Source organism: Salvia hispanica, chromosome 1 (assembly GCF_029641045.1).
Source record: "Salvia hispanica isolate PSC_SH4W2 chromosome 1, Shi_PSC_v1, whole genome shotgun sequence".
Lineage (NCBI taxonomy): Eukaryota > Viridiplantae > Streptophyta > Magnoliopsida > Lamiales > Lamiaceae > Salvia > Salvia hispanica.
In genome coordinates, this window is record NC_142692.1 from 51,662,685 (window position 1) to 51,687,732 (window position 25,048).

The 25,048-nt window shown below is 36.4% G+C and overlaps 3 protein-coding genes across 4 annotated transcripts; all 3 read left to right on the forward strand.

Moving 5' to 3' along the window:
• The first annotated feature begins 1,238 nt into the window (after positions 1-1,238).
• On the forward strand, positions 1,239-8,600 carry LOC125219472 (aspartic proteinase 36-like). 2 transcript variants are annotated; one of them, XM_048121449.2, is made up of 10 exons: positions 1,239-1,466; positions 2,791-2,920; positions 3,042-3,286; positions 4,086-4,310; positions 5,082-5,241; positions 5,332-5,405; positions 5,948-6,035; positions 7,251-7,326; positions 7,943-8,014; positions 8,130-8,600. In XM_048121449.2, the coding sequence occupies exons 1-10, from the start codon at positions 1,243-1,245 to the stop codon at positions 8,273-8,275; spliced, it is 1,440 nt and encodes a 479-aa protein (XP_047977406.1). In that variant the 5' UTR covers positions 1,239-1,242; the 3' UTR covers positions 8,276-8,600. The 2 variants fall into 2 exon arrangements, with proteins under 2 accessions (XP_047977406.1, XP_088921560.1); XM_089065434.1 differs by having other exon boundaries at positions 4,086-4,246; positions 5,162-5,241.
• A 3,210-nt stretch (positions 8,601-11,810) lies between these two features.
• LOC125223348 (putative WD repeat-containing protein C2A9.03) lies at positions 11,811-16,011 on the forward strand. The gene is made up of 10 exons (XM_048126461.1): positions 11,811-11,974; positions 12,184-12,309; positions 12,463-12,630; positions 12,757-12,843; positions 13,949-14,083; positions 14,266-14,376; positions 14,556-14,647; positions 14,727-14,829; positions 15,117-15,203; positions 15,356-16,011. The coding sequence occupies exons 2-10, from the start codon at positions 12,199-12,201 to the stop codon at positions 15,767-15,769; spliced, it is 1,308 nt and encodes a 435-aa protein (XP_047982418.1). The 5' UTR covers positions 11,811-11,974; positions 12,184-12,198; the 3' UTR covers positions 15,770-16,011.
• A 5,504-nt stretch (positions 16,012-21,515) lies between these two features.
• On the forward strand, positions 21,516-24,837 carry LOC125218216 (Leucine-rich receptor-like protein kinase family protein). The gene is made up of 2 exons (XM_048119846.2): positions 21,516-23,192; positions 23,278-24,837. The coding sequence occupies exons 1-2, from the start codon at positions 21,670-21,672 to the stop codon at positions 24,713-24,715; spliced, it is 2,961 nt and encodes a 986-aa protein (XP_047975803.1). The 5' UTR covers positions 21,516-21,669; the 3' UTR covers positions 24,716-24,837.
• Positions 24,838-25,048: the final 211 nt, after the last annotated feature.

Below are 25,048 nucleotides of genomic sequence, written 5' to 3' on the forward strand. Positions count from 1 at the left end.
ATTTATTAGTAACAGATATGACCATTTATTACTAAGAGATTAAAAAACCATTTATTAAGAGATACTCTCATGTAAGCGCAGCAATTAACATGCCAAAAATGGTTTTAATTAACATTTATTTATATTAATTTTAAGTTAATCACTCTTATTAACGTATTAACACATGTTATTAGAGCATCCGCAATGGTGCTTAGGCCAGCCATAGGCCAGCAATAGGCTAGCCATTCTCTCCCCTGCCACGTCAGCAACACTAAAAAATCCACCTGCCACATCAGATTTAGGTGAGCCATAGGCCAGCCGTAATAAAAATAAATTCAAAATATACTACATTTACGGAATTAAAATCACGATTAAATTTCCGAATTAAATTTACGAGACATATACGGGAAAATTCATTAATTTTATTTTTAAAAAAAAGTACATTAACTAAAAATAAAAAAAATTGCATAATAAAAAAAAAATTCGGGCTTCCACACACGAGCCACCGCCCCACTCTACTCCTCACTAATTTATTAAAAAAATACATAAAAAATGTTAGTAGGCCTTGAATCCGTTATAGTTTGCCGCTAGCCGAACGGGGGTCTCGCTGCCCGGTCAGCGAGTCAGGGGGTCAAGGGGGGCGACGCCCCCTTGCCATGGGGGTCCGGGGGCGCGGAGAGGCCCCCGGCCCGACGGTATGACATGTTTTTGTTTTAGGTCTTAATTCTGTATTGGGCTAGTTGTTGTTGTCCATCGCTAGATGTTGCTCTTGTACAGAAATTTAGAGATAGAGAAAATCGCGTTTATATAATTTTTCAAAAATAAAAAAAAGAATAAAAAAAAATTAAAAAGAAGAATTAAAAAAAAATTAAAAAAAGAATTAAAAAAGAATTATAAAAAAAAATAAAAAATAGCGCTGGCTGATCGCTGGCCGATCGGGCCGCCACAATGGCGGCTAGCCGATCGGCCAGCGCTTCGGCCAACGACGAGCGATCGGCCAGCCCACGCCGATCCGCTCGCCGATTTCGTCCTCGCCGATTGCAATGGTTCGGCTAGCCGATCGGCTAGCGCGACGAATCGGCTAGCCGGTCGCTAGCCGATCATTGCGGATGCTCTTAACGAATTTTAACATTTAGTGTTCAAATATAATGAAGAGACACATATACCCCCGAACGGCCGAATCACCATTCTCATATTTAAAAATTTAAATTTAAATTTAAATATTTATTAATAAGGAGTAGGAAAGTGAGAAACACAGAAAAAATGGAGTCGCGCTTCCTTTCCCTCCTTCTCCCCTCGCTCCTCATTTTTCTCTATCTACACCCAGTCTTCGGAAGCGGCGCCGGAGTCATCAAAGTTAATTACAAATTCTCCGGCTCCGACGCCACTCTCAGCGCCCTCAGAGCTCACGATGATATCCGCCACCTCTCCATCCTAGCCGGCGTCGACCTGCCCCTCGGTGGTACCGGTCGTCCTGACGCTTCTGGGTGCGCTTTTGTTCTACTTTACTCCTTTTCATTCCCTTCTCCGTTTTCGCGATTGTTTTTTAATTAGAATGGACAATTTCGGTGGTTTGCTACTTGAATGTGGTGGAAAATGTTTCTCATCGTGAATTCATGCTTAGTTTCACTGTAATTCGTGGAATTGTGGCTGGATCTTGTCATATACTAGTAAAATTCTCGTTTTAATTTGTTTGTCTAAGTTTTTAGTTTTCCGTTGTTTGATCTTGCATGTTTCCTCGTTAGTATGTGCTTCACTGTTCTAGTGTCAAATTTATGTGTAGCAATTAGTCAATTCAATCTTGGATGTTGTGTAAGGTGGATCGTTACTTCGCCAATTGCTGGGAGTTAATGAAAACCGTGTTTATGTGTCCCTCCTGAATTCGAGGAATAACAGGATTTTAAAGGGGGTCCTAGGTGGAATGTCATACTATTTACTTTTGTACGCAGTAATCATCTTTGCATGTGTAAGTTACTAATCACACTATACAATGATGCATCGCTGTTGATGGATTCTACTTTTACTTAGAAGTCTCAAGGTTTACTAATCAACTAATCATGTTTGCATGTTTGTATGGTATGATTGCCCTGTCTTATCTTCAGATCAGCTCCATTACTTCTGCTTTTGCCTTGTAATTTATGCCCACCCAATTTGGCAACAGCTATGCCCACACATGTAGAAAATATACTCACGAACCAATATCGATCTTATGTGCCAAGCCATGGTGTTTCAAGTCCACTTTCGGTTATGCGTTTAGTGTGTTTTCTTATTTATACAATTTCTAGTCTAAACTCTAAATTCGTGCCGGGTCCTCGGAAGTTTTCTATACCATGGGATTGGTTAGAGATTTCTGGTCCTAAACGTCAGTTTCTCATGAACCACTCACTCTTATCTGCAAATAATGTGGACAGATATGAGATACCCTACATGTGAATGTAGTCATGTACAATATTATTGGGTCTCACACAAGCATGCTCGAATGCAAGTAGTCAGCTTTCCACTACTAAGATGCTAACCCTGGCAATTAATGTTTACTATTAAGTACTACTACTACTAACCAGTTTGCAAAAGTATTATGTTATTCACTGATTCTTCAAGTTACTTGAAAAGTTGTTATTTGTTCATGGTATGTGGATTTTTTGAACCTTCCTGCTGCTACTTTAAAGAGCAGATTTTGGATATGTGGTTATTTTTTTTAACTTTCTCCTGCAGAATGATAATGATGAAACACAACTGGTTATAATTTTAAGGTTCCGCATATGAGTGTCAAATCTCACATCATTCTTCTTGCTTGTGTAATTGATGACACAGGCTCTACTATGCTAAAATAGGCATTGGAACACCGTCAAAAGATTATTATGTGCAGGTTGACACGGGAACTGATATAACTTGGGTTAACTGCATTCAGTGCCATCAATGTCCCCGGCGAGGTTACCATGGTGTATGATTCGACCTCACCTGTTTCTTATGTACTTTTTGTCCAGGATGAGGTTTTAGTGGTCTTACTGCAGTAGAGATTCCTTCATCCCTGATTATCTTGTGCTTGATTTATGTTTTGGCAGATTGAACTTCCCCTTTACAATCCAAAAGATTCTCTTACTGGAAAACTAGTGTCATGTGAGCAAGATTTTTGTAAAGAGGTCGGTGGAGGCTTATCAGGTTGCAATGCTAATTCATCATGCTTGTATACTGAGGTTTATGGAGATGGGAGCTATACTATAGGATACTTTGTTGAGGATGTTGTTCAGTATGATCGAATATCTGGGGATTTGCAAACAAAATCAGCAAATGGAAGTGTTATTTTTGGGTATGTAATTGTTTTTATAATAATGCTAATTATTATTATTGTTACTACTATTATTTAGTGAGTACTTCTATTACTGTGTACGTCTGATTATTTGAGTGGCTGTTTAATCTCAAGCATTTGACGTGCATTGCAATAGAGAATGCCTTTGACACATAGCAATCTTACTTGCATCAGGATCTACCCTAAGTGTGTCAGTAGAGGGATGAAACCATAACAGAAATTAGAGTGGTGATTCCACTTTAAACGTTAGGTGCTTTTAGGATACAGAAGGTTTAAAATCATTCCTTTTCCTGGTAAACTTGCTGCTTGTTAGTTTATGAATTTGTTAATACTTGTTCCATCTATTATAGCTATAATTTGTATGCTAATCAACACTCTGAATGTCATAATTTGCATGCCTAGAGGCTGCAGAGTGACTATGAATGAGTTAGCTGTGACAGCATGTTTACATTGATTGCCTTTAAAATGATTTCGAAGTTAGTTCATGATTATTTCATTTTTTATGTTCTCTTCATAATTTCTCCTCCATCTCATGACTCTCTCTGCTGTATTTGGTTCTTGCTCAAACTGTTATGCATATGATAGGAAATTATAGTTTCATCATCTGTTGCAGACTTGCAGTTATATCTCGAAATAAGAGTCGAGGGATTTGTAATAATTTCATCTCATGGCTTTACATGCAAATGCTATATAACAAAATGTTGTATTCTTATCTTTGTTGGTTTTTGAAGTTTTCCTGTATTTTAGAATTATTATGTTCTCATTTAATCCAATGATTGAGTGAGGCCTTTCTGAGCAGATGTGGTGCCCAACAATCTGGAGATCTGGGGCCATCAGATGATGCAGTTAATGGAATATTGGGTTTTGGAAAATCTAATTCGTCATTGCTTTCACAGCTGGCTTCGTCTGGAAGAGTGAAAAAGATGTTTGCTCATTGCTTAGATGGTGTCAATGGTGGAGGTATCTTTGCTATTGGGCATGTGGTTCAACCACTAGTAAATACAACACCCTTAGTGTCAAACCAGTATGTCAGATTCATTGCTATAACATATGCATTTTGTCTTTAACCTTGTCCTTCAATACATTTTGTTAAATTGTATGCTGTTGAATTTCTGTACTTGAGTCTTTTTTAGATTATCATGTAAGATTTTAGTTATATCTAATAAAGATCATGGGGAGTGAGGTTGAACTGGCAAATGATTCAGTGTATCTGTTTGCTCAAAAAAAGCTGCTGGCCATGCATATTTTCGTACAAATTCTTGCATTCTCAACATAGTACTCCCTCCGTCCCACCGAAAATGACCCACTTTCCTTTTTGATTTGTCCCAACCAAGATGAACCATTAGTAAAATGGAAACACATTTATCTCTACTTTATTCCTTCTCTCTTACTTTATTCTCACCACTGAACACACAAAAGAAAGTTGCATAAAATCTCGTACCGCCCAAGGAAGGGGTCATCTTCCTTGGGACGGATGGAGTATTAGATTAGGTGTAGGAGCAATGTAGAGGAGCACATCCTCAAGAATAAACCAAATATAGGGATGTGGTTCATTCTGAAAGATTGTTTTGCAATATCTTGTTGCAATACTTTAGATTTGTTGATTAAGACAATTCTACAAGTGATTCATTCTGCATTGGTCTGCACTATGCTAGTAAAAGATCTTGGCATTGGTACTTGATTGTCTTCTGTTGTTTCCGGTTTACAAAACTTTGCAGTTACTGTTATCTTTATAATGTTAAAGCTGCCTCTTGTGCCTCCATTCTCTTATAGCAATTATTTAATGAAATTGTAGGCCACATTACAATGTCAATATGACTGGAATCCAAGTGGGTCATGATTTCCTGAATCTGACTACAGATATCTATATGGCAGACAAGAGGGGAGCAATAATTGACAGTGGTACCACATTGGCATATCTTCCACAAATGATTTATGAACCACTAGTAAAAAAGGTATCTTTTGTAAAAGTTTCATTATACGCACTTTGATTGCCAAATTGGATGGAGGGAAGCTTACCCTTTTTTGTCCTTTATAATTGTTAGATACTCTCCTGGCAGATGGATCTGAAATTGCAATTGCTTCACGACCAATATACATGCTTCGATTTTGCCGGAAGGTAGCATCCATTGTTAATACTGTCTTGAATGAGTCAAATACCATTTGATGCATGCTAGAGGTCATTATTTGGCAATTGGTAGTGATTATAGGATGGCTGTACTTTATAGCTCTTAAGTGATTTATCTCTTTCTGTCTCTGGTCACTTGACTATAATTAATTTATACCTCTGAAATTCGTAATTTCCTTTGAATTCTACGCTTCAACTTGTTCACATTCCCCTGGCATATTATATATGATCTTTAGTATGTTCTGTACGGTTGTTATTAGCTAAGTGCTGACGTTCTGATCCATAATATATTAAGCATCCTGCAAATTCAGATGTATTTCTATATTGTATGCACATTTCGGTTTGAAGAATTTGAATACGTTAAGTCCTTGTTGTATGATTGTATTCGACAGTTTGATGGTTCTCATTTCAAAATGATGCATTATAGATGAAGTTATCTGCAGTACTATCTTTGATCACTCAAAAAATTATACTTTTTATTAGCTCTCCTTTTAGGTAATGCTTCTTAATAACTGTGTTTTCACCTTTTGTAGTGTTGATGATGGATTTCCAATTGTGACCCTCCATTTTCAAAATTCACTTTCTCTGAGGGTTTATCCCCACGAGTATCTGTTCTCATTTGTAAGTACATTCTGTTTACAAGTACAGCATGCATATTATCTTTTATTTACTTTAATAAAATATTTATTACTATATCTGTATATATATGTGTAATACAAATTGTTTTTTAAGCCTGATAGTTATAATTGTAACTGACATTTCACTTAAAATGCTAGCGTTGTCATTTTCATATTATAGCAAGGAGAGCTTGCACAACTTTACTAGCAAAATGAACTTCTTGGCTATATTTTCTTGTGGCGGCTGTTTCTTTCAGTATTGAGAAAATACCAGGGGTAGATTGCATCTTATCTTTGGAGTTATCTTCTTTAGTGCATGTAAACACCTCTGCCTCAATTTAACCGTCAAATTAATAGTTACACTTAGAGAGATTGGTCCTAGAAGGCAAGCAACTTACTAAATGCATCAGAGCTTGGATTCTGGTGGACAAACATCTCAATGGTTATAGGATTTTACATTTCAAGTGATTGAATTAGATATAGAGAATGTATAATTTTGTACTTCTTGAAACTCTGGTGTTTTCGCTAAAATGATCTGTTTACAATTGCCACTGGAACTATATATTATCATATTCTGAAATTTATTAACCTCGGAGTCGATTCATTTTTTGGACCCGTTTTAGAAAAATAATTATAGATAGTTAAAGTAGAGAAAGAGTAAAGTAAGAGAGAGAATACCATAGATAAGATTCTTCTCTACATTATTCTCTCTCTTACTTTACTCTCTCTCCACTTTAACTATTATTACTCCCTCTATCCCAACTAAGTTGAGTCAACTTTTGGGCATGAAGATTAAGAAACTGTGTTGAAAAGTAGGAAAGATGAAGAGAGAGTAAAGTAGGTTATGGATTAAAGTAAGAATAATTGGATGTTTTGTTTTTTGTCAAAAAGAGAAATGACTCAACTTAGTTGGGACATCCCAAAAAGGAATACGACTCAACTTAGTTGGGACGGAGGGAGTACCATTTTTCGAAAACGAGTGCAGAAAATGAAATGACTCTATTACTGTGGAAGGGAGGGAGCATTTTGTTTTTCCTTGATACATCTTATTTTCTTGGTTTGTTGGCAGTTAGTTATATTCTGAAAATATGTTGTATTTATATTTGTTTTATTTTTATTTGAGAGGAAAGTTTGTCTCTCTTAACTATTTTTGATAGGTCTGCAAGTGCAAACTAAAATCTGCTATTTTACCTCCCCTTGTCTTGTTATTTCTGGGCAGGAAGACTTGATGTGCATTGGTTGGCAAAACAGTGGCTTGGAGTCCCAGGATAAAAAGAATATTACACTTTTAGGAGGTAGGACCTTGCAATCTTTAATCATCGTTCTATTTATTTTAGAAGAAAATATTTATTTTGTTCATCTCCCTCGAAGGAGCACCCTAATCTTATACCTTTAAATCTGTCTCCCCATCATTAGTAGGCCTCTGGAGCTCATAAACTTGTTCCTTACTTTTTGACACCAAAGCTGCTCAATATAGCATAGAATTTCTGAGCCACAACAATTTTCTAACTTCCAAATCCCACTAAAATTTCATTTGTTGTTTGATCTGAAATACTGAAATCTCTTGCATCCCTTGCGAAATATGAATAAATTTACTGCATTCAAGTTTCTTGGTTAGTCTTCTATTCCTTGCCATGATGCCGGTATTTTATTTCTGATGTAGCAAGCAGCATGACATAAGAAATTTTCTCAATTATTTAGCAGCTAAGCTCTTTTGCAATATTGCAGTTTTAACTTCCGAACTTTCTTAACCAAGATTCCATTTGTCACACTGGTTTTGGTACTCTTGGAAAATTTCTACATATTAAATTGCTTAGCTCTGGTCAATACAAAACTATTCACAATTTGAAGAGTGTTATATTTTCTGGTAATGTTTTCAGTTTTGAATTTAGCTTGGTCTAATTTTGGCAGATCTGGTTCTTGCCAACAAGCTGGTCCTTTATGATCTAGAAAAACATGCAATTGGATGGACTGAATATAACTGTAAGTGTTATAGAACATTCGTTATCATCATTTTGAGCCTTTGGTTTGACCTGGTTCTTGAGATAAATATTATTACGTCCTTTGTGATGGTTGCTCTTTTGAAAATATTTGCCAGGCTCATCGAGTATCCAAATAAAGGACGAAATCACTGGCTCAGTGCATCTCGTGGGAGCTCACACTCTGTCTCGTGGTTGGGAATTCACCCCCCCTGTTGTAATCATCTTACTGATGATGGCTGTGTTGCATTGTTTTATACAATGACCAGTGACCACAAACAGATCAGTATAGGAAACACTGAAAAGTGGAAGAAGTAAATGACCACAAAACTTCATCCCAAAATGTGCATAATAATCTCAGAAATTGGCTAAGCTTACAGTATTATTACAACACAGAATTGTAGGTCATTGCTAGATACGATTTTGCGTTTTTTTTTGTAAGCTGCATTACATGGTGTAAATAGTTGTTTGTACAGATGAGAACATAGTGTTATTATTTCTAAAGATTATTGTGGTCATAATAGATGCATCCTATCATATTGAGATGTAAAACTTCAAATGATTTTATGATGAAATTTTATGGTTATCTATAGTGTTTGGTAGGGTAGATAACTCATTAATCCAAATCATCAAGTAGGAATTGAATAAAAGCAAGTCGAGTAGGTAGTTTACATAACATAATGATTTAGGTGTTTCAAAATAGATGGAACCCTAAGTCTAAGTATGCGTGCATTTACATAATTACATGTTATTGACATTTGCCACACTAAACATGAAGCATTAGTATGGAAGAGAAATAAAAAATAAAAAATCAGCCAAACATTGATAATGAGAGGTTAAACGAATGCCCTAAAAGGGTCCACGTAAAAATCCTAAATTATTTAATTCCACAATCACAAGATCTTCTGTTTAGAAATTCTCAAATTTATTAGTATTATATAAGGATGGCGTGGTAAGTAGGATTATAGATTTTGTCGGTCTACTTACAAACTTTTGACTCTCATTGCATCTAGAATGTTTTTTTGGTGGGATTCCTCTTTTATTTGGATTAGTTGAAATACTTTATTTTATCTACTTTTTTTAGAAATCATATAATTTGATGAAAGATCTAGAAGTAGAACATTGTTCCAGAAATAAATTACTTGGGGGACTTGTACTTCTAGATTTCAATTAATTTAAATTTCGTGATCCAAATAGTTGAAAATGGTGCTCATTTCTTATTTAAGTAGTGTATTTTTTTCTTGTGCGTATAAATATAGAGGGGAAAACTGCAATCAGTTTACCAAAAAAGAAGAGTGAAAAACAAGAAAGTAAAAGGTAAAGTTTAAATATTACTTATAAAATTATCATTTATTTCCATTCACGTTTTTTAAGTTATAGAATGATTATCATCACATTACATAAGAAGCTTATCATAATTAACCTTGCTCCCCTTTAAGTACATGTAATTATGGAAAAGCAAGCAATGAAAAGGTAGTATTTTATTTCTAACAATGAAAAGGCTTCGTTTTTCTTTTTTTTCCTTTACTTAGGAATACATCATATATATTTATATTTATATACTACGGAGTACTATCTCCGTCCACCAAAATTTGTCCCACTTTGACCCGGCACGGATTTTAAGAAATGTAATGGAAAGTGAGTTGAAAAAGTTAGTGGAATGTGAATCCTACTTTTATATATTAGTTTTATAATAAAATGTGAGTGTGAATGAGTTAGTGGAATGTAGGGTCCACTACCAAAAATGGTAAAAAGTGAAATGAGACAAATTTTGTTGGACGGACGAAAATGAAAAAATGAGATAAATTTTGGTGGACGGTGGTAGTATTTTTTTAGAGGGAAATAATTCGATTAGACTGCAGCATATTTATTATATGGTGGTACAAGTTTTTCGTATTTATATTTACTAATTTAATGAAAATATGAAAATGAAATTAAAGCAATAGGGTTAGGGGGTAGAACAAGTTGGACGTGCTTATGTCTCATGAGTATCGTCACTAACTACTACGAAATTGTAGCATTTGCCATTATACATAAGTGCACATATATATTATTAATTTATTATAAAGATAGATGATTGTCTAGGAACAAGGTATCTAATAATTAGTCGTTGTTGATGTTACGGCCCTCAGTTAAATACTATCTCCCCTTATACCTACCATTTATTGTTTTAATAAAGTAAATTAATAGTAATAATTTTTTTATGATAGTGATTGGATCCTGATTTATTAGTTAGATAAAAATATTTTACAAAGATGCCACTTATATGGTTTTAATTTAGTATCGTACTGTATGTCTTATAGGAATATATAGGATATACTCATGAATATTTCTTATGAAATTAATTCAAGAACCATATTCTGTAGTTTTAATTTAGAATTATAGATAATTACTATATGGAGTGTGACAAGAGAAAAGATGCAGCCTTCACCGGTCTGCCAGGTTCACAAATTCGACAATCACGAAATTTTATTATATTGGTGCATGCATTATTTAAATTCGAAAAGATTGTAAATATGCCATTGCTACTAAGTAATCCCATCAAAATATACTCCATTATTTAACAACTGAGAATTGAGATAGATTTTTACAAATTTGAAATTCAACAAATATAAATACTCATAAGGTGAAAAATGGTTCAGAAAAGGAAAAACAACCACTAATTAATTAAAACAAGTCATTCTTTCTACCAAAGATTTTTCACATATTTGTACAAGCAAAATTTATTACTGTTACCGATTTAAATTACTTTGTAACGTGAAATCATAGTCCCCAAACTACATCCGCAGCACTGTTTTTGTGTTTATAAAGTATTTGATTTCTAAATCAATGTTTTTCTTGTGGTTGGATCAAAAACTAAGTTAACAATTTTTAGAATGGGTCCATTGATAAAAAAGTTACATGGGAACCTTTTGAGGAATTTGTCTCAATTTCGTTTTACAAAATCGCCACTATAGTCTTATCAAATTGCAACCATCTTTAATGAGTAGATTACACTGAGAATGCTTTGCGTCAGTGATTGAAACGATGATTACTGCTTTCTCCGGATTATATATTTTTATTTTACTAAAAGAGTTCCAAACAATGGAAAAAAAAATTTTGATACAATTTTTATCAGCAATAAAATACAACCGCAAATGGAGAATGTTTTTCTAGGATAACTAAAGGTTTGTACATGTATCATATTCAAAAAAACTAATACTACCTCAGCTCCAAGGTACATATCACACTTATTTTTAGTTGTATCATAAAAAAGACGTCAACTTAACACATAAAACAACGGTCTCCTAAAATCTTTTGTCATTGCCTAAATATGACATCTATTTCGGGATTAATAGAGTAAGGGTTCTAGTTGTAATTGTAACTTCAAATAAGTAGTATCTAGATCACAAAAATGTGGATTGATTTTTATACCCAATAAACAAAATTAATGACAAATTCTAGACCATTTATTTCATTGTGTCTTTGAATTAATATCCACTTATTAGGACAATTACTTATTATTGCAATCTTAAAAAGATAGCAGTAGTTGAGTACAAGCTTAATCCAGTTTCGTATAATGAGGTTTTAGATCTAATTTTTGAACTGCATAGATGATGCCCAAATACATGTTTTAAACAAGTAATATATGATATGCAACGAAAATCAGACACCTAAAACGTGATATTTTTAGATTCAACAATAGTATTAAGTAGAGTCAATATTATCATCAAATAGAGCCACAAAACGCAGGCCTGTGGACCCCACACCGCAAACACCCATTTATTCCCCCATTGCATAGATATAGATACGCATGCAATCTCTCTCTCCTTCTCTATACTAATTTCTTCAATTTCTTCTCTCTCTCTCTCTCTCAGGCCGCAGCCTTCTCCCTGTCTCTCTACCTTTCCTATTCCTATAGCTTGCTTCTTATACTGCTTCCACTCTTTCTCTTCGCTTTCACTTTCTTTATCCTTTTTCTCAGGTAACTCCAACTTCTCTACCGTTCCCATTTCAGTTTTCGAATGAAGCTCATTTTGTATCTATTGTGAATCGCCTCCTTTAATTGTACTTTAGCAGCTCAACTTTTTCAAGTTTTCATCTTGGAATTATTTTCTTGTTGCAATTTGGATTTTTTTAATTGAAAAAGTGATGGCTTAAATTTGTGTTCTTCTTTCTATGATGTTGGTGTAGAAAGAGAAGTAAACGATGTCGTTTAATGGGGGTGATCAACAGTACTACACGGTGGATAGTATGGATGGAATTGATGAGGAATCCCATGCTGCTGATGATGATGCTAATCTTGATGAGTATGAGATGGTTAGCACATTCTTGGACGAATGTTACTTGTCCTGCTTCTCCTTTCAAAATTAATATGGATGATCAAGTGGTTTTGTATGTGTGTGTGTAATAGCTAAGCCTAATCTTATTGAATGTGCCTTGTGATGATTTGGCTTGATTTGGATTGAGCAGATGATGAAAGTGACAGATACATCTTCCTCACAAGCAAGGGAAGGAAAAGATATACAGGGTATTCCATGGGATATCTTAAATATTACCAGAGAAAGCTACCGATTGACTCGTCTTGAGCAGTACAGAAATTATGAAAATTTACCTTCATCCACTGAAGCTGCTGATAAGGTGAGGAATTTGAATTTTTCTTTTTTCATTACTTTTCCTGAATTCTTTTGTTTTTTCCTGTACATGATCAAGTTTGTGGGTTAGGGTAGGTTCCATGTTGGTAATCTCTCTTTTCTATTCTTGTAGGAGGGCAATCCAACTGATAAAGGAGGTAGATACTATGAATTCTTTCATAATACAAGACTTGTCAAGCCTACGGTCCTGCATTTTCAGGTTGGTTCATGTTTTAAATGTTCGAGTTGTCAATGGATCGATAAGCTATTTCTTTTTTTCCCTATCTCTGACTATTGAAGTTTGCTGTAAGAAATGAATTCTTCCAGAACTTTAATATCTTCTATGAAGCCTTGCTTGTCTGTTCTGGCTTGTGAAACTGCATGCAACCAAGACTTACTCCAAATATGTTTAACACATCATTTGAAAATTCTATGAAGCCTTGTTTTCTGACTTTCTATAACACATCATTTGAAAATTCTGTTTTGGAGTTTATCACAACTTGTGACATGAGATTTATATGATTCATTTTTGCTATGAGCTCCTAATGTTTATTGCTATCCAACACTGACCTCAGAAATGTGAAGGTCCAAGACGCAGATAATGGTAATGGATAATAAATCTCTTTAGTTCCTCCATCATTGTCATACAAATGACGAGAATTGAAATGATGGCGTTAAACCTTCTATACCCATGTACTAATGAAAATTAACCTTAACTTCTGCATGCATCAGTGATTTTCAATGATTTGGATATTGGGATTTCTACTGCTGATAACTGGATGAATATGACATTAAATCATATCCAGTCACATATACACTATGTTTGTTTTTCATCTCTTCAAACTACATTTTTTTGGTGGTGCTTGGTTGTACTTGTCGATGTATTTGGGGGTTCTAGTGTACTTGAATTAACTTCATCTGGTGTGGACTGTTAACTTTGCCCCCTCAGAAAAAATAACCCCCTTCTCACAGCATAGCATATATCTAAAATGGTGGCTTTCCCCACTGTCCCATTTCTGGCATGACTGCTACCTGTCCAAACCATGACCTGTTTCTATCTGCAAGACTTCCATAACTTGATTGTAAAAGAATATCCATGAAAGATTTAATTCAAGAATCTCAACATATGATCTCTTTTGGACTGTCAACTGGTCACATGGATTGCCTGTATGTCACTCACTGTATATGAATCTTTAGCTAGGAGCCTAGGACAATGTTGCTCTGGAACTTTAGCGACAAGAATCTTGCTTGAGGTTTCTTGTGCTTTTTACTGGTCATAGAATTTTACACTTTACAGTGTGCTTATTTCTGAATATGCTGTGCAGTTGAGGAACTTGGTCTGGGCTACATCAAAACATGATGTTTATATGGTTTCAAACTATTCGGTTATGCACTGGTCATCATTACTCCAGAATTTGACCGAAGTACTAAACTTCTCTGGGAATATTGTGCCGACAGAGGTATATAGATTTTATACAAACATTTTCTTTCTATTTGTTTATGTATTATTTTGATTGTAAATATATTTATCTTTTTGCATGTTCTATTTGCATTTAGATATTCTCATGTAGTTTTGCATAGATCCATCTGGCACCTGTTTGTTATTCTATTTCACCAATTTTACTTTCAATTTTTCATGTAGAAATATCCAGGGACCCTGCTGGAAGGATTTACACGAACACAGTTGAGCACACTGGCCGTGAAAGATCGTTTTTTGGTGGCAGGTGGCTTTCATGGAGAACTTATCTGCAAGGTGAGCAGATTCATCGTAACTTTGAATGCCCTTATCGATCATTAGTTTGAAACGAACCGCAAAATAAATTTGACCCCTGCCTTCACAAAATCATTACTTTATTTGCAAAACTTATGTTTCATACTCGACCGTTCTCTTTCATCATCTCATGCTTGATCTGTATTTCTTTGAGCTTGTAGTCCTTGGATAAACTGGGCGTAAGCTTTTGCACAAGGACTACACATCAAGAGAATTCTATCATTAATGCCATTGATATATATGAAAGCTCAAGGTAACACAAACATTGTTATTCACCTTTTTATTTGACTTTCTTCTCAATTAACTGATTTGAATTGTTGATTATCATGCAGCGGATTACATTTCATGACGTCCAATAACGATTGTGGTGTAAGAGAATATGACATGGAGAGGTTTCAGCTCCTTAACCACTTCCACTTCCCTTGGGCAGTCAATGTCAGTGTCTACGTTCATTTGTTTTAAATTTTGTTCTGTGTGCTAATACACTAGCTGCATATAATCCCATGAAACCCCATTTATCAAGAAATGGTTCAGTTTAGATCTAGATAACATATAATTCTGTGATTTAGATCTCGTGAAATTTTTGTTAATTGTTTGCAAGGGGGGAATTGTGCTATAGGTGCTATTGATAGATGAGAATGTTTGAGGAATTATTTATGTAATGAGTAGTATAAGATAACTTATATTCGGAGCATATTGCTGAAAGTTGTGCTCTAATGCAGCATACATCAATGAGCTCTGACGGCAAGCTTCTAGCTGTCGTTGGAGATGATTGCGATGGATTACTTGTAGATGGCCGAAATGGAAGGGTAAGTCTTACTGCAACTCGGTCTTACTATAAAATGTTCAGTTTATTTGGATGTAAGTGCAAAAGTTATTTTTGCTGCCAATTATCAGAACACAGAAATGAACATAAGCTATTATTAAAAATTTATACACTAATGTCCATGTTCTCTCTCAGAAAGTTGCTTCTGTAGCCGGTCATCTAGACTACTCATTCGCCTCTGCTTGGCATCCGGATGGAAGGATATTCGCCACAGGGAATCAAGACAAGACGTGCAGAGTGTGGGATGTGAGAAAATTGGCATCTCCAGTTGCAATTCTCAATGGAAACATCGGTGCAATCAGATCAATACGTTTCTCAGCAGACGGACAGTTTCTGGTGATGGCTGAACCGGCAGATTTTGTGCATATTTACGGCACTAGAGAAAACTTTGAGCAAAGGCAAGAGTTGGATTTCTTTGGGGAGATAACCGGTGTGTCTCTGAGTCCAGACGACGAGTCCATCTTTGTAGGAATCTGGGACAGGACGTACGCGAGCTTGCTGCAGTTCAACAGAAGGCACACATACGAATATCTTGATTCCCTTACGTAAGTCGCGCTCCCTACCTTCTCGACCATGCTACCGACGAACACATGACAGGTTAGAAACATCGTTATTGCCTGCTCTAGGCTAGTATGATAAGGTAACGTGTACAGTTTTTAACATGCTTTTGAAAAAAAAGAAAGCTTTCTTTATCTTGAAATGTAAAGAAATTTCTCTCTGGGCAGTTAGCTGAAACTAATTGGCTTTGTACAGAGACAATTTTGGTGAAATATTTGGACTGGTTGTTTTCATTGATGTAGTGTTAACTGTTAAGAACTAACCATTTTAGGGTGAAGGAACAAAATTGTTGGGAATGGATAAAAATAAAATTAAAAAATAAGCTGAATATGCATTTTGTCCTATTTTGAAGCTGGAAGTGGTAAAGTTCTGTTACACAGGGGAATTGGAGAGTTTTACACATCTTTATTGGATAATCATTGGTTGGTACTTGAAACTTAAATTGCTGAACAAAATTGCCAAAAATAAAGCAAAGTAGCCAAGAGGTCACTTACAAGTATCTTGTGGCTGGGCTATTATTGTGTGGTAGGCAAGAAAAATGGAGTAAAATATTTTAACTATTTAATCTGTAATTGATAAGGGAATTACTGAGCTGTCATGAGTTGAACTTGAAGTGAGTGAAGATTGGGGTGGAGAAGATTTGGCAGTTACCAAAATTATTTTGTTTGAGAATGGCATGTGCATGTGATTGAGCTGAGAGTGACAAAGACCAAACAGATTGGCAAAGGCATAAAACGACAGCAAAACCAAAAGCTTGAATTATTTTTTTCCCTCTTCTTCTTCTTCTATTGGAGTATCAAAATCCATTTGTTATATTTTGAATTATAAAGAAGAATGAAGACTAGACAGAGGAAAGAAAAAAGAGAATGATGATGAATGACCAATTAGGGATGCACCACAATGTAGAAATTAGAATAACTGTGTACCACATTCCATGTTCAAATAGCTTTGTGAATTTATTACACATCCATCCAAAATTGAATTGAAGTAAATACCATTTCAAATATACCATTTGTTTTCATTAACTACAAATGGAACATCATACTAAAATGAAGTATGGCTTTATTATGTTCTACCCTTGAATAACAAATAATGCAAATGGAATTGTAGCTCTGGGTCGCAAATTATTTTTATGGTGTGCGCTATAATTGTCAAGTTGAAAGCATAAGGAAAAAATTATATTATATTATTCATTTTACTTATCCATATATGATTATGATACTGACTCCATTAATAAACTAATTTTATTATTTTGGACCATCCATAAAGTTAGACCAATTTTAAAATATAGAAAGTTTTAAACAATAAATATGGAGTATTAATAATATGGATCCCATAATCTACTACAACTACTTCCACCACATTTTCCTCTTTTCTCTTACTTTACCAATTATACATTAAAATATACTTCATCCGTCCCCAAAGAGAATGAACTATTTCATTTTTCGTCCGTCCCCAAAGAGTATGAACTTTCTAATTTTGAAAAATTCAAACAACTACTACCCTAACATCATTTTATTTACAACTTATACCATTATCATTAACACTTGTATCATTATAATAATGTGGACTCCATTCTTCACTAACATTATTTCCACTACACTCTCTCTCTCTCTTACTTTTCCACTTATTTATTTAAACCCGTGTCAAATTCAAAGTTCATACTATTTGGGAACGGAGGAGTATGTCATTTATAACTTAGTCTTTTTGTTTTGGACGATGTGGTGTAAACAGTAACTCCCTTATCCAAGTGTTGAAGAAAATAATTTGTAAAGCCCAATTCACATAAGATAAACAACCAAATACAAAGCATCCATAGCTATATTGAAAGTATTCTTTAGAAACGTGTCAACACTCAATACTTGATTAAGTACCCACCCCAAAAAGCTATATAGATTTCACTAAACTTAGTGTGATTCGTAAATCCAATTCAAATATTCCACTAGTCTAATATAGTTGTTATTACACATGTGAGACAAATCATTATCGGACCAATGCCATGCAAAACCCTACTTAATTATTTGTAATAAGCTCGTGAATGCTATAATTTATAGTATATGGAAAAAGATACTATAAAATGAATTTGATTATGAATATATGGAGGAGATGATATAATATATAGTGGGGCCATATCGGTTCATCCCGTGACTGCCCATCTGCATCATGTGAATCATCTTTTGTCATCACTTGAAAAGGTGCTCAACACAATATTGGAGTAGTAGTATTATTTAATTTCTACATATATAAAAGATTGAAATTAGTACTCTTGTTTTAGTTTCAAAAGTGAATTCCATTTTCTAAATCTATTTATATTCTTTCATATTAGCTCTATGTGTGCATCGTAATTCATAACTCGTGGTGAATGTGAAGTCAAAAAATATGTATAGTAAATTCTTTTGAATTGATTGCTTGCATGAGTATTACCTGACTTATTTCAATCAACTAATGAGTGAGTTTGTAAGGTTTGAAGAGCAATACAACAGCTTGGTAATTGTGCGACAAGTGACAGGAAAATAACATAAGAATATAAATTTTGAACTTATGTGGGATTGGAAGTTAAAATTCAAATTCCGATTCATTCTGTGAAGAAACAACAAACAGAAGCAGTTAGAGTAGCAGTTGCTACTGAAAATTGTTCACTAATTAAATATCACAGAAAATTAAAATGTGAAAAGTGAGAAGACAAGAGAGCAAATGACATAATAAGCGACACAGAAAGAGTCGAAATGCTCGTATACCTTAACTATGCAAAATTTGCATAAATTAACTAAATATTGTAAAATATATATTTGAAATATGAAACATCGACATCTTCAATTTGCCTTGGGGTATTTCCTATTCCAGTTTATTTATTTATTTTTATTTATCTGGTACAATAGTATTACCCAATGCGCACGTAAGAAATGACCTAATATCTTCAAATAGATAAATCAAGCTATTCATTTTGCAACAAGTCCCTTTTGAGCTGAGATATTAGTTTAATTCACATGTACTCAATACTTTAATTTAATATAAAACATTTATTACATATACAACATATTATTATTGTACTCAATACTTTAATCTCATAAATTTGTTAAAAAAATTATTAACACATACTGTACAACATAATATATCCATATAGACTTCTTTATGAATTGAAAAAAGCTTAAAATCGGAAAATAGCGAGCAAGATCAATCGTACAAATCGAAGTTCAAAAGACCAGCAAAGACAGAAAAATAATTGGCAAAAATAATATACTAAAGAATGACGAGCTAAAGGTCGCATAAAACCTATCAATAAGAAGACCTAACAAACCACTCAAACAGCACCAAAACACTCAAGCAACATAATACCTCAAGAAAGCAACCAAGAGCGAAGTAGAGAAGAAAAGCATAACTCTGGACTTCACCAAGCAATATACCTGTCACTTTTTTTTTGTCTTCATTCCAATCTCTGAACTTCAAAAATGCTCTTCAAAATCATAAACTTTAATATTGGTACCAAATTTTCACGGTGAGTCATTCTTTAAACCTGACAGATTAGGTTATAGGACACATATTATTCAACGCCAAATTCAAGAATTAGGGTGTCGAAACTCCGTCGTCTCATTTATAATTCAGACCAAGTCACATAGATTTCATGGCAAGTCACATAAGTTCATTTGTCTATGGATTACTAAATAATAGAATTTTGAGGTTTGATAGTATTTGACTTTTATGTAGTTCTTTTTATGTTTAATGTTCATAACTCGTTTCCACTTAAAAAAAAAGTATGTAAATCTATTCTGTTCGAATGGAAAAAATTATATATTTTCAAAAGTTTATAAAATTTTAAGACTACTTTCAAGCTTCTTAAAAAATATTTCCTCCGTTCCATAATAGATGTCATACTTCTTTTTTAATTTGTCCCACAAAAGATGTCACATTAATAAAAATATACTATTTTTTTCTCACCACTCAACACATAGAACAACATCTCTTAAAATTTTGTGTCATTATCTATTATGGAATGGAGGGAGTAACGGAACGTACTTCAAATTTTATATCATTATCCCTATAATAATATACTTGAGTAATTTTATCATAAACCAAAATAAAGTCAATGCAAATAGAATGAAATGACTAATATCAAAGGTGAAATGAATGATTATTCCATAAAGATATGAATAGTGATTCGATTCCTAAGAAACAATAGTACCAAATAAATGAATGGAATAACGGTAAAAATCATCATTCTATTTCCATGTACTTCATCGTACCATGGCGCCCAAGAAATAATGTATTTATGATATCATGGATTACTTATGAGACACTTCATGAGATCAAAATTTATAATTAGATTACAAGCTTAAATTAATAGGACATTCTTCAAAAAAAAGCTCAAATTTTGATAGTATGATGACTTTTTAGCTTGAATTTATAATAATTATAAATATAATTTACATTATTATGCATTTTATAGTTCAATTAGAAAAACTTACAATTTGACATTTAAAAAAAAGGTAATAAGAATTATAGAAGTACCAATATTGTAAATCATTCTAAATGCAGAAGCGAGGAAGCAGATATATTTTATTTGCACTAATTGATTGAGAGCTATAAAATGTACAATGAATACTAAATAGTACTAGTACTATAAGTTATATTTTCCCGCATGGGCATAGCACGTTTGACAACGGAGGGGTAGATCTTACGAGTTTAAATTGCAGGATATCGTGTAGTTGCTTCCATCTCTCAGTGTGAGGTCTTGGGAGATGGGCTTCTGGCAGTTAGTGGATTAAAGTCTCCCCCTTAACGGACTACTGTATACCCTGATTGAACCCGCTCACATGATGTCGGGCTAGAGTGTGGGAGTCGCCAAGACGACAGAATTGCCTTTTTTGCTGCAACGAATTTGGACTAGAAAGTCACCAAATGAGCAAAGTTGGAGTTATTTTTATAAAAAAATTCTTAAATTAATTATAAGTTTTATCTGTAACATAGCTACCAAATACACCGCTAAACTCGAATAAATTCCATTATCTAGAATCTTAGATGTAATATAGCTACGTACCTAAACAGTGAAAACGATTGGTTCCCATAGTAGTATTTATTTTTCAAAGTAAAACTTTATATAGTTTTAAATAGAAAACACCAGGTGGACATTAAGTCTCTTACCATGTGATATACCACATATGTGCCCACCGTAGCCAAATGAGTTTTCTCAGTCATTTATTTATTTTTAAACAAATGTATTATTTGAAAAATATTATTCCCTCACCCAAGATACAAGAATGAAGTTGTGTATTCTTTTCAGAATGTCAATAAACTAATTTAATTTTTAATACTTCTATTTTATTCTTTTTATTTATTTAATTTACTCTTTTTCTATTTAACTTATTAACTATTAATAATACAATTTTTTCTAGTCTATTTTATTCTTTTCCTAAATTACGTGTTAAGATAATTTTCTCACTTATAAATAAATCAGAATTATAACCTATTAAAAAGTGTACTCGGTTTCATCTATATAAGGAAAGACATAAATAAATTTACAATCCATCAAATGACAGGAACATTTACCACACACATGTTTGTCTGTATTAGTACGTAGATTCAGTACACGATTTACAGTAGAATTAGGACAAATTTATTGCTTCAAGTTTAAACTTTAATAAATGATTTATGATATTACAAATTATACTTACATACAGAGTTTGATGTTGATAAATAAAATAAGAGAAATTGAGAGAAAGAAGTTAAAAACATTCCGCTCACATTCGTCTGCTTTTCCATGACTTCATTAAACAGTTGCAATATTATTGAAGCAAAGAGAGAGCTGCATTTGAAACCCTTCATCTCTCTCATCCAATAACAAATGGATACCTAAACTCTTAACTCCACCTCTCACACTCACTCACCAAAAAGAAATGAAGTATCACCGCTACGCCTTACTTTTACTCCTCCTCTCATATCTGTTCCCGCCGCCCTGCCTCTGCGGCGACGTCCTCCAGCTGAACGACGACGTCCTCGGCCTCATCGTCTTCAAAACCGCCTTCCTCGACCCGCACCAGTCCCTCTCCTCTTGGAACGAGGACGACGCCTCTCCCTGTGCATGGAAATTCGTCCAATGCAACTCCGGCAACGCCCGCGTCTCCGAGCTCCACCTCGACTCCCTCTCCCTCTCCGGCAAGATCAGCCGGGGCCTCGACAAGCTCACTTCCCTCAAGCTCCTCTCCCTCTCCAACAACAACCTCTCCGGCCCCATCTCCCCCGACCTCGCTCTCATTCCCACCCTCGAGCATCTCAACCTCAGCCGCAACTCTCTCTCCGGCAACGTCCCGCCCTCCCTCGCCGCCGTCCAGTTCCTCGACCTCTCCCACAACGCTCTCTCCGGCCCCCTCGCCGACAACATGTTCGACAACTCCCTCTCCCTCCGCTTCCTCTCTCTGGCAGGAAACCGCCTCGAAGGCCCGCTCCCCGCCTCCCTCTCCAAATGCGTAACGCTTAATCACCTCAACCTCTCCACCAATAGGTTCTCTGGGGGATTTCCCCAAGGGATTTGGTCGCTGGCGAGGCTCCGGACTCTAGATCTTTCTAGAAACGTCCTCTCCGGGGAAATTCCGGCGGGGATGGCCGCCGTACACAACTTGAAGGAGCTGGATTTGCATGGAAATCAGTTTTCTGGATTCCTGCCTTCCGACATCGGTCTCTGTCCACATTTATCCAAAATCGATTTCAGCTACAATTTCCTTACCGGAGCAGTTCCTGAGTCTATGCAGAAGCTGAACGAACTCACCTATCTTAGCATATCCACCAATTTCATCACCGCCGATTTCCCTCACTGGATCGGAGGAATGAGCAGCCTCGAACACGTGGATTTCTCCGGCAATGCCCTCACCGGCTCCGTTCCTTCATCCATTGGAGAGCTGAAGTCAATGAAATTTCTTAATCTAGGCTATAACAAGCTGATCGGAGACATTCCGAGCTCTCTGAGCGAGTGCTGGAGCTTATCCGTGCTTCGATTGGGCGGAAACACTTTCAACGGCACCATACCTAGCGGTTTGTTTGACCTGAAATTGGAGGAATTGGATGTTTCTAGAAACGAAGTGACAGGTTTCGTTCCTCCTCCGTCAAGCAAGCTTTATGAGAGCCTTGAGATACTGGATCTGTCAGGGAACAATCTCGTGGGAGATATTCCGCCGGAAATGGGGCTGCTGAGCAAGCTCAGGTACCTCAATTTGTCTTGGAACCATCTGGAATCGAGAATGCCTCCGGAGCTAGGCTACTTCCAGAATCTCACCGTCTTAGATCTCCGGAGCAACGCTCTCACCGGATCCATCCCCGGCGATATATGCTATTCCGGCAGCCTCGCCATCCTTCAGCTCGATGACAATTCGTTTGTAGGCCCCATTCCTGATCAAATCGGCAACTGCTCTTCCCTCTACTTGCTGTGAGTTTTGTTAATTGAAATCGTGATCAATATCTCTCTGTCTCTCTTGTGAATGTGATTGTGATTTATGATTTGTGATTTGCAGGAGCCTATCTCACAATAGTTTGACAGGGCGAATACCAGAATCAATGTCATTGTTGAGCAAGCTGAAGATTCTAAAACTGGAGGAGAATGAATTGAGCGGTGAGATACCGCCGCAGCTGGGGAGGCTGGAGAATCTTCTCATCGCAAACATCTCCCACAACAGACTAGTGGGGAGGCTACCGGTAGGAGGCATCTTCCAAACTCTAGACGCGACCTCAATCGAGGGAAACCTGGGCATATGCTCGCCCTTGGTCAAGTCTCCCTGCGTCATGAATGTCCCGAAGCCTCTAGTCCTCGATCCCTACGCGTACGCGAGCCAGCCCGGTCGTGAAGCCCGCTCGCCCCCACGCCGCACCTTCCTCAGCGTCTCCGCCATTGTGGCGATATCCGCTGCTGCATTCATCTCCGTCGGAGTGCTGGTGATAACCCTGCTCAACGCCTCGGCTAGGAGGCGTATCGCCTTCATCGACAACGCGCTCGAGAGCATGTGCTCCAGCTCCACCAGGTCAGCCAACATGGCTGCAGGGAAACTGCTCTTGTTCGACTCCAAATCTGCTGCGGAAAGGCTTAGCAATGTAGATTTGGATTCTGTTTTGAACAAAGCAGCCAAGATTGGAGAGGGAGTGTTCGGAAGCGTGTACAAGGCTACAACGGAGTTGGCTATCAAGAGACTGCTGACGAGTAACACGGTGCAGTACCAGGAGGAATTCGATCGGGAGGTTCGGATTCTTGGGAAGGCGAGACACCCGAATCTGAACCCGCTGCGAGGCTACTACTGGACTCCGGAGCTCCAGCTTCTCGTGTCGGACTATGCTGCTCAAGGAAGCTTACAAGCGAGGCTGCACCAGGCCTCTCCGCCCATGACATGGGCGGAGAGGTTCAAGATAGTGGTGGGGACGGCCAAGGGGCTGGCCCACCTGCACCACGCGTTCCGGCCGCCCATCATACACTACAATCTGAAGCCGAGCAATGTGCTGCTGGACGAGAATCTGAACGTAAAGATATCGGATTTCGGGCTGGCTCGGCTGCTGACGAAGCTGGAGAGGCACGTGGTGAGCAACAGGTTCCAGAGCGCGATGGGGTACGTGGCACCGGAGCTGGCGTGCCAGAGCCTGAGGGTGAACGAGAAGTGCGACGTGTACGGGTTCGGGGTGATGGTGATGGAGGTGGTGACGGGGAGGAGGGCGGTGGAGTACGGAGAGGACAATGTGGTGATACTGAGTGATCATGTGAGGGTGGCGGTGGAGCAAGGGAATGTGGTGGAGTGTGTGGATCCTGGAATGGGGGAGTATCCGGAGGAGGAGGTGCTGCCGCTTCTAAAGCTGGCACTCGTCTGCACATCACAGATACCTTCCAGCAGGCCATCCATGGCTGAGGTGCTCCAGATTTTGCAGGTCATCAACACGCCACTGCCCAACACAATTCATCCACAATTCTAATCTACTCTCACTCTCACCTCTTTTTTTTTCTTTCATCAACTGCACTTTCTTTCATCTTCCTAATTACTCTGTTTTTCTCAATCTATATTCCAATTTTATTTATATTTACTTTTGTTTATTCATCCACTAATCACTACACAATTGTGGCAACCCGAGTTTTTTCCTTTTTTTACGTATATGTGTCTGATGGAATGATGGATGTAGACATGTAGTGTTAGCAATAAGATACCCAAATCAAGATGCAGGAAAGATATCTAGTGTGATTCAAATCCATGTAACTCAGATGACTGATTTATAGTATTTCCTTGTATATGTACATCCATCTACAATAAA